This window comes from Protopterus annectens, chromosome 5.part0 (genome assembly GCF_019279795.1).
Source record: "Protopterus annectens isolate FY-2018-M chromosome 5.part0, PAN1.0, whole genome shotgun sequence".
NCBI classification, from domain to species: domain Eukaryota; kingdom Metazoa; phylum Chordata; order Ceratodontiformes; family Protopteridae; genus Protopterus; species Protopterus annectens.
Window position 1 is genome coordinate 382,958,355 of NC_056735.1, and position 16,154 is coordinate 382,974,508.

A 16,154-nucleotide genomic window follows, 5' to 3' on the forward strand; every position below is an offset into this window, starting at 1 on the left:
ATCTGCAGTCAGGATTCCCCTCCCTCCTTCCCCTCTGTGGTACTCCTAGGTATTTGCCCTCCTAATAGCTAGCTGGTGGGGAGAGTCTTTTATGGTGTATTTGTTTGTATATATGTACATACATGCTTATTTTTTGTGTTTGCCTTCTATCCTTTGGGGAACACTGGCATTTTTACCCAAAATGTAGCCTTCCAAGAGGGCAACTGGCATCTGGGGCAAGAAACACTGAAGAAAATGGCGTCGGCTGATGCCTTTATACCCGAAGACCAGCAGAGATGACGTCGGGTGAAGTGCGACATCAGCCGAAGCCGGACCCGGACTTTGGAATCCGGCCGACCGAAGGGCTGCCTGACGACAGGACCACCCAGTTGTTATGACTGCAGATGCTATCCAGTTCGGACATCTACATTTATGGTAGGTACAAAACTGTACTTTCCAAGGCATGCTAGAGGCCACTTTCGTAAACTTACAAAACAATACAGGGGTGTCAAAAAGATAATACACCTTGACCACAGCAAAAACATAAAAAATGGACAGCCTGAAGTGAACATGACTTGACAAAACAGCAGACATCCCCAATAAACAGTGCAGGATCTGTCAAGTATGTTTATTTTGTCTACAGTCAGCACAACTACAAACCTGTCACTTAGGACCAAAACCGTTAAAAACACTAGACTGAGGTGTCAGTACTGACAAAACAACAACTGCAGTGTTCTGAGTTTAACAGTAAGTCAAAAAGAAACTTTTGATATAGCCAAGCCTTCCAAGTTCTAAGAAAAGGAAAAAAAGAAGTACATTAATGAAGTAACTTAGGATAAGAACATTCTACCGCCAAATAAAACTCATACTATGATATACCACATTTCCTGCTCTGTTTTATAAAAACCCAGATTTCAGAGTAGTACAAGTCATTCTGTCATTTTCTATATTAAGTCAGTCAGAATTACAAGTGCCATTTTTGCTGACGGTAACTTCAGACTGAGAAATACTAAGTTATAATTCTCAAATTTCTTCTAGACAAGGGTTTCCATTAAAGTAACATCAAAGCAAGGACTTCTGTTTGTTGCAGAACAGGTTATTCTGTATCCATAACATACATTTTGTTGCAATCTTCATTAAATTTATTTACTCCTCAGGCAAAGTACTCCATTTTCTGAGTAAACATCAGACAATGTTCTTGACAGTTTGTATAGAAAATTCTGTCTGATGGTTAGTACTTTGTAACTTATACACACACCAGCACATGCACTACTATACTTATTACTTATACAAAGACATACATAAATATATACTACATAAAAAATTACACGTGGATGTGGTTCCCTGATTAATGATCAAACTTACTTAAATGTTGAATGTATCATATAGTCATCAAGTTCGAAATTACATAAAATCAAACTTACAAAAAGATCAAGAAAGGAAAACTATTTCCACTTCTGATCTTCACACTACCCCCCATAACACTAGCCTCACATTTGTCTGAATAGTGCCAATGTTATGGGAAGGTTTTTTAAGGCAAGGTGTAGGATTAGAGTTAGGCACCCATTACTAAAGAGGTGCAGGACAACACACACACAATACAGTGGAAGACTACATCTATCCCCTTATCTAACCCCAACCATAACCCTAAAACACACACACACGCACAAGTGCGCACACACACACACACACACACACACACACACACACACACACACACACACACACACACACACACTCTCTCTCTCTTACTCCCTCAAAACTCCACTCACCTGCCTCAATAAAACATACCTTGACATTTTGAATGATCAGCTATCCATATGTTCATCATAAAGTACCACCCAAGACACTAGTCAACCAAACAAGACATTCAACAATACGCATGTAAGCCATATATATTTTTGACCATGTTAGCTACCTCCCTATATGTGACAAGCAATGCAATGTCGTTCGGCTTCTCCTGTTATGGGGTTGGGTTGCCAAGTCTACAGATTGGGAGTAAAGTTTTTATGGTGTCGAGTTGCCAGCCTGGCACCCAATCTTCACAGAAGGTGCACACACACACACACACACACACACACACACACACACACACACACACACACACACACACACACACACACACACACACACACACCTACCTGCATATCTTTAAAACTCACCTGACTGCAGGGAGGACATGCAGACTCCACACAGAAGGTGCTAAAGGTGAGAATCAAACCAGGGAACCTCTTGCTATGTGACCACAATGCTAACCGTTGCACCACTGTGGCTGACACCTCCCTATATATGGCAATTACTTTTAAAAAATGACCTCTTCTCTTAATCGTCTGCCTATTTTTTCCTAGCACAACCAGCCTGCTGCCTAAGACTATTATGTCTGAATCAGAATACACTTTTTCGAAATGGTACTTAGTGTAAGATGTTGCTTTCAATCCAGAAAGATGTGTTTTTTATCTGTATAGTTTGCAATCTCAGAAATTAGAATCAAGAATGCTACTGGGTTCTGAGCTAAAGTAAGAGATAAAGCTTAGGGTATTATACCTTAATTCCTAGATATTCACATGCAGGAAATTACCTTTTAGAGCCAACATGAATATTCCAGAATCAGGTCTGAGACATCTGCCATGCTGGAAGAATTTCTCTTTGTAATTCCAGACTAGGGTTCAGAACTCTGGGAATATAGTAAAAAAGCTTTTTCTAGCACTGTCCCCATGGTATGGGCAGTTTACCCCCCCCCCCACCCCAAGGGTGCAGCAAGATTTGAAGAGGCAGAGAACAGTAAGAGTGCATTGACCTGTAGGCAAATCCTATTTCATACTGACATTTGTTTACCAGGAAAATCCAACTGGGCACAAGTGCATCTCAAAATCTTTCTGTTGCAAAGGTGATGAAATACTAGACTAGCTGTTGCCATTTTGTCACCAACTCATGTTGATGCATTTTGCTGTACTTCGACACATAAATCACACCTGGGCAGAACTGTACAGATTATTTTCCTGTACTCTGTTTGCTAGTCTACCTGTATAATAATGTTATGTCCAAGTTTGCAGCTGGGCTTGTGCAGAGACTGAAATATAATGATCTGCAAACTTACCATTCAAAGAATAAATTAATCAAGAATCACAAGAATGAGTGACAGCAACTCCAACACAACAGTTATGGTTGAGATAAGAGGAAGACGAAAGCGTTCCTCTATCACAGACTTCTTCAGAATAATTTAAAACACTGTGATGTCACCCTATAAATTTGTGTGTATTTATAGGGTGACATCAGAGTGTTTTAAATTATTCTGAGAAATAGCTGTTGTATTGGAGTTGCTGTCACCCATTCTTGTGATTCCTGGTTCGTGTTCACTGTTTTTTCTGGTTTGAATAAATTAATCAGTGTCAATCTTTGCAGAGTGCATAAAAATATCTTACGCTACAGTTAACTGCGTTTAACAAATACTAAACATTTTTCATGGCAAAGGTGAGGCTACAAAAACCTTTGGATTTAATAGCTTTAAAACATCTGTAGCCAGTGATATTATGCAAATTAAGTAGTTGTGAAATTATCTCAAGGTCCAAATGCCTGATGTTGGACTGCAAGTCCTCAGGTAGAAACTTGAGTTCCAGTCCCCTCTAATCAAAGTATGCACTGCTCTGGTTAAAAAAGTGAATTTGTTAACTCAAGCTACAAAAAAAAAAAACACTCAGCCTTTTACACAATTCCAAATTGTAATCTCATCACCTGTGATTGGACTGCTGCATGGATTCAGTAATGCAATATACAAGATGATCCTTTACTCCTATTGTGTAAGGTGAGACTATACTACACATGGATGTAAAGTATGCTTCACCATGTTTTGTTTATAACAATGTGTTAAGGAGGGAGGTAGACTGGTATCAAAGTAATGACAATCCGGCTAGCTGCACTGCAGCTTTTCCAAGCTGTCCTTTGCCAATGTGTCACACAGCAACAGCTTTTATCAAAACAAAAGGCACCCGTCTCCACTCAAATCAGTACAACAAATTGTTACCCTTCCAATACTATTTAAATCAGAATCTTTTAACTGGGTTTTGTGTGGGAAGAAACAATTTCTATTAACATGCTGTAAAAGGCAAACTGTTATATTAAATTAAGGAAAAGACAAAGTAAATATAGTAAAAAAAAGAATTACCTACTGGATAAGTGATCACCATAACAAAACAGAGACTGATATCCTGACTAGATCCTTAGCATTGTAAGGCACCGAAACAATTATAAATCAAACCACAACGGCTAGAATTTCACACAATAATGAACGTAACAAGAATGTGACTGTGAAGCCCAAATTATTTATCCTTTGTTGACCAGCTTAACTCCACTAGACTGCACCCTTTTTGGGAAAGATATAAGGTGTTATTCATACTGGCTAGATGACATTTGGTCAGGGTATCAGGGAACTTCCATTACTCTTTTTGGAAAGGCAGTGGGATCTTTTACATTCATTTGAGACACTTGAGACACCACCTACTCAGGCAAATGAGGCCTCAATTTAACATCTCATCCAAAGGACTGGAACTCAAGAGAACTTGCAATCTCACATTACGCAAAAAGAATAAAAAAAAATCAGTCTTTCAGAGACATGTCACCTTTATCTCTACCTGCCTCCCACAAAAACTACTGTATCATAGTTTTCTAACCAAAAATAGGCCTTTTCTGTCACAAGATTAAAGACTGGAAGGGAAAGGTTGTAGTGAGCTATAAATCTAGAGGCAGTGAAGACTACCATTTCAAAACAGCAGCTTTGGCATTAAACATACAGTTACATTTTCATTTAAATAAAGGCAAAATGTGCATACTTGTACACCAGTCTGTATTAAACCAGGCTCAATAAAAGAAAGGGGATTGTGAAAAATGTAAATGTATTTTAATGAAACAACTAAGCAAGAATTAAAATTTCCACTGAACCAGTACATAAAGGACTTTCTAGGCAGTGAGACATTAGCCATCTTCTAAACGATGTATTACACCAACACACAGCAAAAGTTTCAGATATCCACAGACTGTTTTGTTTTGTTGAATGAAATAATGACAAAGTTTTATGAATGTTGTAACATTGCCAAAAGGAATAACAAAGAATGTCAGTACGTGCGATTGGCAGTAAGACCAAATTGTAGGTTTTTTTTTTTAATTCTTTTGTTTTGGAGGGAAGGGGTTTATTGTTATGTGCTCATGGATGGGATGATTTGTTATGCTGGGTATGTTTTACTTATGCATTAATTTATTTTTGGCATTGCTGATGCTGATGTGTGTGCATTGTAAGGAGGAGGCCAGGTTCTCTTCTTGGAAGTGGTGTGAGTGGGTTGGTATACTTAACTTTGAGGGTTGGAAAAACACTTTTGTTGTTTGGATGATAATTAAAATGGAATGCACAATATCAGGGGAACACAACCACTATATTTTGTTTGTTTGTTTTGGGGATTTTTTGTTCACCCTCTTTAATCGGTTCAATTTATTTGTTCAATGCACAATACTGCATCATTTACTTAATTGGTCATTGCTGATTCTGTTGTGTGTACATTGTAAGGAGTACAGGTTCTCTTCTTGGAAATGGTGTGACTGTGGAGTGGTACAGTTAACTTTGAGGGAATACAAACACTTTTGTTGTTTTAATTATAATTAAAAAGGAATGCAAAATATCAAGGGAACACAACCAGTACTTTTTTTGTTTTGTTTTTTGGGCTTTTATGTTCATCCTTTTCAATAGGTTCAATGTTTTTAGCCATACTAACACTCTATTTAAAGCCATGCTTACATTCCTAAGTTGTAATTCCAAAACTAATGTTTACAATTCTTACTGGATTTCAAAAGCTATGAAGCAAAGCATATGAGAAAAAAAAGATATATATAGGTTCACTTTATAATCTCGAAATTCTGAAATATCGAATTTCAGAATCTCGAGATCATAAAGACGAAAGCCCATAATAGCGATACCCCAGAAGTGCGAAATTCAAAATCTCGAAGTTCGGAGATGTTGAATTAGCGCTTCTGGTGTTGCACTGTGTTAATAGATAGCTGGAGATTCAGGTAAGTGTTTATCTTCTAAGGGTTTTGGTTAGGGGCTTTAGTGTGCGTCAGTGTGTTTTGTTACTGTGATGTGTGTGTGCAAGGGGAATGTAGCTTTTATGGTGGTGTTTTTGTGCGTTTGTCTGTGTAGTGTGACCTTGGCATTAGTATATTTAGGAAGGGGGGCTTGCCCCCCTGCTTCTATGTAGTGTAGGTTTGTGTGTTTGTGTGCGGGGAGGAAGGTGAATGCATGTGTATATGTGTGTGTGTGTGTGTGTGTGTGTGTGTGTGTGTGTGTGTGTGTGTGTGTGTGGTGTATGGTTAGTATAGTATAGAAGTCGCGATTTTGAATTTCGCGTTTCTGGGGTTTCGTTATTATGGGCTTTCAGCTTTATGATCTCGAGATTCTGAAATTTGATATTTCAGAATTTCGATATTATAAAGTGAACCCATATATATATATATATATATATATATATATATATATCTCCATATATATACACACACACACATGTATATCACATATATATATATATATATATATATATATATATATATATGAGAGAGAGAGAGAGAGAGAAAAAAAGAGAGATACAATATTCATCTATTATATATTTTATATTTATATTATATATATATATATATATATATATCTATATATCTATATATATATATATATATATATATATATATATATCACACACACACACACACACACACACACACACACACACACTTGTATATGTATACACACACATACAGAGAGACAAACACACACGACAGGGGTAGTATTTCTAAAAATGCCAAATGTCATCAACTCCATGACCACGTAGTCTCTGCTGCACCCCGTACCATACATAAACAAAAACACAGGAAATAGCAAAATGCACCTATACAAGCTATGATACTGTGAGGTAGTGCCAGCTATGCCAGAGAGAGTAGAGCCGTGCATGTGTAACATATGCCAACATAGCTAGCTGGATTCTTGTAAAGAATTATTTGTTATTTGTATAAACAACTGATTTACACAGGTGCTTGTGCTGAAAATGTATTTGTAAAGCTGCTTGTGTTAAAAAATGTGCCAACAAAGTGGGTCCTGCTGGACAGAAAGAAAAGAAATACACCTGTATGTCAGACTGTTGAAATTAATATATTGTAACAGAGGATACTGGAAGAAAGGAGGTAAATCTCAGTCCAACTAACTTTTGAAAATAGTCATACACTTCTGATAGCTGCCAGAGAAAAAAAATGTCTGTGAAAACCAGGACTATGAATCCTAATGTATTGTCTTTAGGGGTGAACCAATTGCTACCCTGGAAGGGTGGAAGTTTTTGAAATGGAGTTGTAGCTTCCAGATGCTATAACACATCTTAGCAAAGCTCTATGAGTGTGTATTATAACACATATGTACTGGAGTCTGGTTCGGTTTCTAGTAAAGGGGTTAGTGTTGAAGCCAGAAGGCAAGTGACTAGATGTATGTGATGTCATTCTGTAATCCAGCAGTGAAATAATGTTTTGATACTAGATGAAAGTCTCAGGGCAGTCCATTTGTGAAACCTGACAAAGAAGGACCACTCACCTACAACATCTTGCTTTGCTCTAGTAAGTGAGCTAGGGAACAGTAATTCACTTAAAAATATATAGTGACATTAGTTAAGTATTGTTTTTTCTGCATTGTGTGAACCTTTCCATCTGTGTTATTTTTAATATTTCCTCTGAATGAAACTCCAGTGTTTATTGTAGAAAAATATTTAGTATTTTCATGTTCTTTTATTATTTATTATTAAATATATTTAAACATTTCATTGTGGCTGGTCTTTTAGGAAATATTTTAACCTCAGAGTACTTATATTTATTTGGTGACACTGGCCGCTCCTGAAAGCCTTGTGTCGAAATAGTAAAGTGTTAATTTTACCAAGTGTAATTGGATACCCTGGTAAGAGCCTTAGAGTAGCTAGCTTTGGAGTGCTCTGGTGGCAGTATCTACCTTATAGTCTGGACAGAGGGGGCACAGCTTTTAAATCTGTGCCAGCCTTTCTCAGGTCTGTGTGTGTGTGTGTGTGTGTGTGTGTGTGTGTGTGTGTGTGTGTGTGTGTGTTTGAAAATCAAATCTCAAAGAGAGTGTGTGTCAGCTACTTTGAACAGGGACAATAAGAGCACTGACCTCACAGAGAGGGTGGTGAAGGAAATGGCTTGGAACACCCATCTAAGGACATAACTCTATAGCTGTCAGTGGGGGGTCTTATTTGGGACCTGGAGAAGGAAACCCAGCCCCAGGATGGAATGTGCTCTTAAGGGAAATCATGCTTGGTGCAGAGAGCTGCATCTGGAAATACTGTGTATTCATTTTTATTCCAACTGAATGTCCCACGCTGGTGTCAGTGGTGAGGACTGAGGCTCCTTGATTACTGGCCAGAGGAGGGGCATCACACCAGCTGCTACTCGGGCTTACTGTTGTGCAGTCAACTGACAAACTAGCCAGCTGTATCACACAGACTGGGGCAGGGGACACTGATCTGTCTGCTACAGCTGGCTATTTTGGGTCACCTGATTGCTGCACAACAGTAGACTTGCCTACCGTTAATGCTAGAATTTAGAAAATCTTAACATCGCATCACAAGTTTCACTACTAATACATTAAACTTCGATCCTTCAGCAGACGTCACACGTGTCTCATATGTCCCTGTTTTGGAGGAATTTGGCTACTGTCAGGCCTGACTTACCCCTGGACATGATGTACTTATTTGTGTTGGTATGCCACTATTGTCAGACTTTATTTACCCTTTCACACAATTCTCTGAATCCCCCGGCACACATACTTGAAGATGACTAGTACCCAGAAAACCATACTACATAACCAATCCACTAATGGCACCAATAATTTAAAGACAAAAGACACATGTCATATAGCTCCCCTTTTCAAAAAGGGGGAATAAATGATATTGTGTGGTAGAATTTTGTAATACAGTTCATTAAAGTCTACAGATTTAACACAAATTCTGAGAATGTGCTTACATTTTTCCATCATTTTGTCACACTGTTTTGTTTAAATATGTGTTTGAGTAGTTTCCCCACATTTCTACTAGAAGAGGGAAGAGTTACGTGCTATTTGGTATTAATGCTGATTAAGATGTCCAGATATTTGGCTGGATGTACCTACCTTAAGGGACTTTGTACCCATTTCAAATGTCTAAAGGTTAAGACATACACATATTAGCTATGACTGATGATACAGTTTCTGTATGAATGAAGTCTAGGAATTTCCTTTGCTTCCTGGCTAAATTTCTCCTACCTGGTTACAAGAACCACCCACAGTCATTCCTATAAAAGGACTAAATTAACTACTAGTCCAGCCAGTTAACAAAAGGCATATCAGCAAAATGCTTTTTTTTTTTTAAAGCCAAGAAATGGCCACCCTGAAGTTACTCGTTTTCAACAAGTCCCTCTTGTTTTGATTGAGAATATAGCAAAACAGTTATTCTCTTATGGAAATACCAACACAAAATCAGTCAACAACTTACTGAGAGAATTAATGTCTGCTATGTTGCACATACAAGGGTCCTATGCCGCTACATCCCCCAACTTATACAGATCACTCCAAGATGATGTGGCTTTGACAGACGAATATCCTCCCACTTGCAGCACAATCCAAAAAAAGGGTTAATTCACAAAGAAAGCCTATTTTGCTGAATTCATAAGACAAGGCAACACTCAAGTATGGCACCAGTGTACGACCATAACAAGTTCCCCACTGCCTACAATTTATAGTTTTGATGGAAAGAGGGTGGGGCCATGCAATCAATGCAAAGCAAAAAAAATCAGATTTCTCAATCATCCACAAAAACTTTGACAGTCTTATCAGGTATGTCTATGAGATTAAGTTTTAAGAAATGGGACGGCACAGTTTTAAAATGAAAAAGCAAAAGGAGGAGCTGTGCACCTACCTATCAACACATGTAAACAATTGATAACATCTGCTGCTTCGGTAAGTTGGCCATGGTGGTGATGACCTTGATATATGATGAATACACTAGCAAAGTCTAAAAAAAGAGAGGGACCTCAAAAGTCAGTGTCAGGATAATTTCTATTGCACTAAAATGGAGAAAGGCCTGGCAACTAGCAGTTAGAAAAGGCAGCAGGTAAAACTCAAAAGAGAGCTTGGTAAGGATGCCATCCTGCATGGTAGGAATACATTTTATGGTACACTGAATAAAAATGTCTACTTACAGCCCATCTGGTTCCAAAGTGCCCTATGAAGTTCTGTAACCAAAGAGCAATAAATAAATAATAGAATAACTAGGTGGTACATTCCCAAACTCAAATACTTACTCTAAAAACACTCAAGCAAATGAAGTCTTCCCTTTCTTCAGTTTAGAGCCAACCATGTGATGCTAGACTGTCCTTGAAAAGAAGTCCTTGGGCTTGGTTGGCTCCATACAAAAATGCTACTATAGTATCCAATCTAACAGAGAAATACAAAGGCACAGAAATTTGTGCTGAAAAAAGGTAACCTAGTCTCACTGCCATTCCTCAAAGTTCTGCAAAGCATAAACAATTTGAAGATGGGCAAGGATGTCATCATGGTCAGTAACCATGGTTAGAAAAAAAAAACATTTATTACATTTATTCACCCAGTGATTACACCAAATACATGTGGTTTTAAAAAAATGTACTACAAAGAAATCCTGAGATTGTTGCATGTATTAGTATAGCTAGGAAATGGCAGACAAGGTAGCACAGGGGTCATGAAGTCAGATCAGAATGACTCAGATGAGAGCAAACTGCTAACCTACAGTAGCTCAATACAGTTAAAACAACTTTCAGTGAGTGAACGTTGCAAAAAAATCAAGGCATTTTAGGCAATCGAAGCTAAGCAGTCTTACCAACAACCATATGTCAATGCATTCTGGAGGGCATCATTAGTCACTTAATATTTAGGTGCAGTACCTACACAATCATCATACACTGCCCCATAATTCTACACCTTTTCCATCTATATTTTGCATGAGTGCACTACAAAAATAGATGTACACACACACATTCGCGCATGTACATACATACATACTTGTATATACACACAAACATACACACACACACACACACACACGCAAAACTATACCAAATAATTACAAAGATTCCAAAAGGTTTCTAACCATAAAGATCAAAGGCCTAAAGTCCCTGAGCCATCAAGGATGACTGGAAGCTGTATCCCTTTATTGAGTGCCTTAAAGGTTTTTGAGGGGAGATCCATACTTCGCTTATCACACCATTACAGAATGCATTGTACTGGCTCTTCTGTTTATCTGCAGGTCCCATATCTCCACCAATACTAGAAACAGGGGGCTACACCTTTACCAAAAGAAAAATAAAACAAGGTGGAGAAACAGATTTATAACTAAACACCCCCCCCCCCAAACATCTGGAATAAATAACCATTCTGACTCATTATCTTCCTTTAAAACTAGACAACTAAATGGGTATCCACAAATTTACTCAGGGAGTCACTGGTATGGCCTCTCCTGGAGTAAGGAGGTACAGCCTAGAGGAGGGTACTGGCAAAGCATTGAAAGGTCATATATCTTCTAATGCCAGTGAGTCTTATCAAGACACACATACACACACACATATTTACTTTATGCATACTTCCTGAAGTAGCAGCAGGCATAATCTGACAAATTAATCTGCCTATACAGGTACCTCCTTGTAGGATATCATGACATGGTTCAAAAAGACTCTCAATGACTTGTCAGTAAAAATGGTGTTTTTACTACAAATTTATCTGCACAATTCAAATGTAAACATTTGGTGAAGAGAATGTCACAGAACATTAACAAATAGTTTTGTTTCAATCATGTTAGCTTTTAGTCCAAAACAACCAAATTTAAAGTGTTAAACCAGCTCCGATTCAGCCTTGTTGTACAAATCAGCACTGCAACAGCATGACTGAGAAAACAAGTCAGGCATGCAGACTGCATCATTTGGAGAGGTTAAGGAGGGTAGAAAAATACTGCAAATATACTACATCATGTACAGCTTCTTTCATAAACTCTGCCATAAAGCCTAACACGCTTGCAGTGCAAAACTGTACAACAAGGAAAATCCCCGAAATGAAAACTGTATTGAGTAAAGTTCAGATACTAATCAACTATCTATATTTTGTTACAGTGCTAACACTTTCACATCAGCCTAGACTTTAATATAATTAGTAGTGCAAGGGTTAACATGGTTTCTAGTTTCAAGGCAGTGCAAAAATTTTCCATTCAGCCTTTACACAGCAGACTATGACAAGCTGTTAGCTCTGAGTCATTACAGTATGATAGTGCACAAGTGTTTATGTTTGTTTAAGCACAATGACAAGATTATTTATTCATAACTCCTACATATGAAGTCATCCAGTGTTCAACACTTGTCAAGTATACAGCTTTTCAGAGTTTTGGAGGTTTCGAACACACATTGATTAACCTTATTGGGTCTAAACTACCAACTGTACCCAAACTAAAGGGTCAAACGTATCCAGCAAGCAAAATAAAAATGAACTAAATTAGTTAATTTAAATAAAACATTATCTACTTGGTATGTGTTTAAACCTCTGTGGGAGGTGAAAGACAATGATATCGAGTTCTGTCATCATCACAGACCCACAGAAAATTGATGTCACCACACGTCAACTGTACCCGTGGAAAGCACTGGACAGTTGCCCCTTTGAAGAGTCTTACTCCACTGTATGGATGTAAAGCGGCCCAGTTCAAACTATGCTATTCTGTCAAGTGAAAGTACAGGTCATCATTTTTTTGTGTAGCAGCACAAGGTATGTACATATAAGCACTTTTACGTGTGCAGTACTTCAAATTATTTAATTTGTATCAGACTACTACATTAATGTAACAATAACATGATCAAAAATAAAGCATTTATAGTACTTTGTAAAGTTTTTTTTGGAATCCTCTACTATTCATTCAACTTCCCTTCAACATGCACCATTTCTACTTTAGATAGCCAATCTTGTCCATAAACTTATTCAGAATGCAGCAAAACATAAGGTAATAAACAGGTTTTCAACTAGTTGTTGCTTGTGTCCAGTTTCTCTTGGGTGTAAATAAACAGAGATACATTTTTTCCCCTTTGAGGTACCCTTTAGATAAACTGAAAGATAAGAGAATATGCCCTATCCCTTGAATCTCTCCCTCTCTCGCTCACACACACACACACACACACACACACACACACACACACACAAATGATTGTAGTGCAAACCACGCAACCACACAGACAGCTCCCAGACACAGCACACTGAATGCTTATACACGCATGTGGCTCACACAAACTTGCATTATGTGGCCTCACAAAGAATTCCTGTACAAAATGCATACGATTAATTATTACCCAAAGAAAAAAATGTAATTTTCCTCAAACTTCATAATCAGATAAATGTACCTTGTAGTGTTTTCTTCCTAACAGATCCCTCTTACACAACACTAATCTAGGATTCAGTAGTTTCCTCCTTTAACTTAGTTCCTGGATAATTTTGTTTAGTGACACGATCATCAAGGGCATGTGTAATTCTGGAAGAAATACTTTTTATTCATCACAGTCCTATCCTCTTTATAACTGGTAATGTATTTTTGCATAAATTATAATTACTGTAAAAGTAATGTAAACTGCATACATTTTTCAACCCCTCTTTACATAAGTGTTGTGAAATTTAAAAAATTTAAAGCCACATTTTACTGTAATGCAGAATTAACCTGCTTAATGTCACCTTGAGTAACCTCCAGCAATGATGCATTTTTAACCCATAGACTTCCAAGCCATGGGGTATGGATATCAAACAGGTGGACGTTAAAAATGGACTCCAATTCAGGACTGCAAGCAATCCTTTAAAATAAGCAACATTCTATCTCGATTCTTTTTCTTTCCTGCATCTAGTAGTCTTCTTGGAAATAATATGTGAAAAAAATATCTAACCAAGTTTATGTGAAAAAAAAATTAATCTACCAAGTTTGCACAAATAACTCTTGACTGGTGATAACAGCATGACGTACACCCGCCCCAACCCCATCATCCTCACTTCTGCTCTTGATAAGGCTGCAAGAACGTCCTTCACAATGACCTTTAAAAACTGTACAGGCTTTCCACAATAAAATTACTCAGACAAGACAGACCAGCAAATCTCGCACTTAGTGCTCAAACCATTTTTGTTCTAGCCAGTTTGTACTGTACAGCCAAGTTACTGGCACTATACACTTCCTGCACTTTCACCGCGTCAGAGGAGGCACAACAGAAGGCTACTGTCTACCAAACTAAAACATGATTCAGGAAAGCACACGCAGTGTAGTTATCATCAGACAGGTCCAGCACAGCTTTCATGTGTCAAGTACTCCATTACCTTCCCAACAGATTAAGTTTCTTTTTACGTTTCCAGTGATCAACTCAAAAACGACTATTTCTAAGATGCCAAAAGAGAGTTTAATTAGGACTTACACCAACTGCTTCCAGTCCTGCCTAAAAATTCCCTTTTCTCAGAATTCCAGATAAATTTCTTCCATCCACCGTCACTGCCCTTGGCTTTTTCTCTTGCCATTTTCCCAGTATCGTAACAGACGTTATATAGATGGACTTTTTATCCTTTACGCAGTTGTAAAACACGAGGTTTACTAGGTTGTCACTTTGCCTTTGGGGCCCCCGCCCTAGGAACTGGAAAAAAAATTAAACAACAAAAAGAAGACTAGAGAGCGGAAAAGTAAGTAAAAAGAGATGAGTGGCAGGGCTACCTCTTACCCAGTGCCAGCTGTATATATGTATTCAGCCGGCATAAAACCACGCCCGATCAGCATAAGTTTTAATAAGTCATCTACCTCAGAGGGTGGTGCATTCGGCAACAAATCAGCACGCGCTCATTTTACATGCGTAACCTACCTTACTGAGTTTTTATTAAAAAAATATATATATCTCTGGGAAGTCGGCCGGTGATAAAGCTCCTCCCCTATTGCTATCGTAATCAACAGGCAGGGAGCTACGGAGAATAAGTGGATAAATTGTGTAGGTAGCAAACATGGCTGTTAACAAGTGTCTGCGTTCTAATGAAGTACGTGTAGCAGTATTTTTTGTGTGTAGAAGTATTTTATTGATATAGTCAGTGGGTAATTATACGGTTATCTTTATTGTATGCATGTGGAACGTACTGTTCTTTTTGAGATGGTGGTTGTGCGATTCTTTTCTATGTATCAAGTACGTCAATATGTTCTTGTACTTGGGATTATGATTGTTTTGGTAGATTTTGATTGCCCTCATGTATGTATCTTTGTGAAAAACAACAGTCTGTAGTTGTTAATAAGGTGAATAAATAAATCCGATCTTTATCCTACGTGCAGAGTCTTTGAGAATCACAAAGCACACTGGTAATTCTTACTGTACACCTGTTAGAGCGAATACAAGGAAACCGACGGTTGTGCACCTGTCTTACCTCGCGGGGCGCGTTTGCAGCTGAAGTAAGCTTGGGTAAGAGGGGGTGGATTAATACTGTTACAAGTTTCTATACCTTGAAATGACCAAAGGCCTTGCAAACCGGTCCCGTACGTGTTTTATTCTCGTTTTCTGTCAGCCACCTAGAGCAGATCTGCATTCGTCTGCTGTGGCTAAAGAAAACGATATTTGTGGTATTAGCTGTAGGATCCTCCTCTAGCACAGACACTGTGTTGCCATTATAAGATATAACTCAGGTGAATGCTTCCAGTTTCGCAAGGTTTCCTGACCGATCAGACCTTGCGAAGCTGTGGGGTGCATACACTCCTATCTGTCTGCAGAGGACGCTAGCCAGTGCTAATATTAATTCTTTGTTTCGGAAGGACTATTTGTCTGAAATTTCTTTTTTTTTTTCTTACATCGTGAGCATAAAACCGTGCCCTTTAGCTTGTCCTTTATGAATGCGCACACCTACACAACGTCACGATACTCTCCAGCGTCCGAGAATGAGCAAGTCACGACGCTCTGATTTAATCACCCCCCCCCCCACCAAAAAAAAAAAAAAAACTTGTGATTCCATAGTGATCACCTTTTCTGATTTAAACTCTGTGTGCCCCCATTCCAGGTAGATTGCAAAGATGATTTACTTTGCATGTTTCTGAATGCATGGAGAGATTAAT

General features: G+C 38.2%; 1 protein-coding gene across 1 annotated transcript in view; it reads right to left on the reverse strand.

Moving 5' to 3' along the window:
* ATP1B1 (ATPase Na+/K+ transporting subunit beta 1) overlaps positions 1–14,871 on the reverse strand; it is a 367,918-nt gene extending 353,047 nt beyond the window's left edge. Inside the window, exon 1 of the mRNA XM_044072355.1 lies at positions 14,494–14,871. Within this exon, the coding sequence (XP_043928290.1) occupies positions 14,494–14,593 (100 nt within the window). The 5' untranslated portion in view covers positions 14,594–14,871. The remainder of the gene's footprint in view (positions 1–14,493) is intronic.
* Between the last annotated feature and the right edge of the window lie 1,283 nt (positions 14,872–16,154).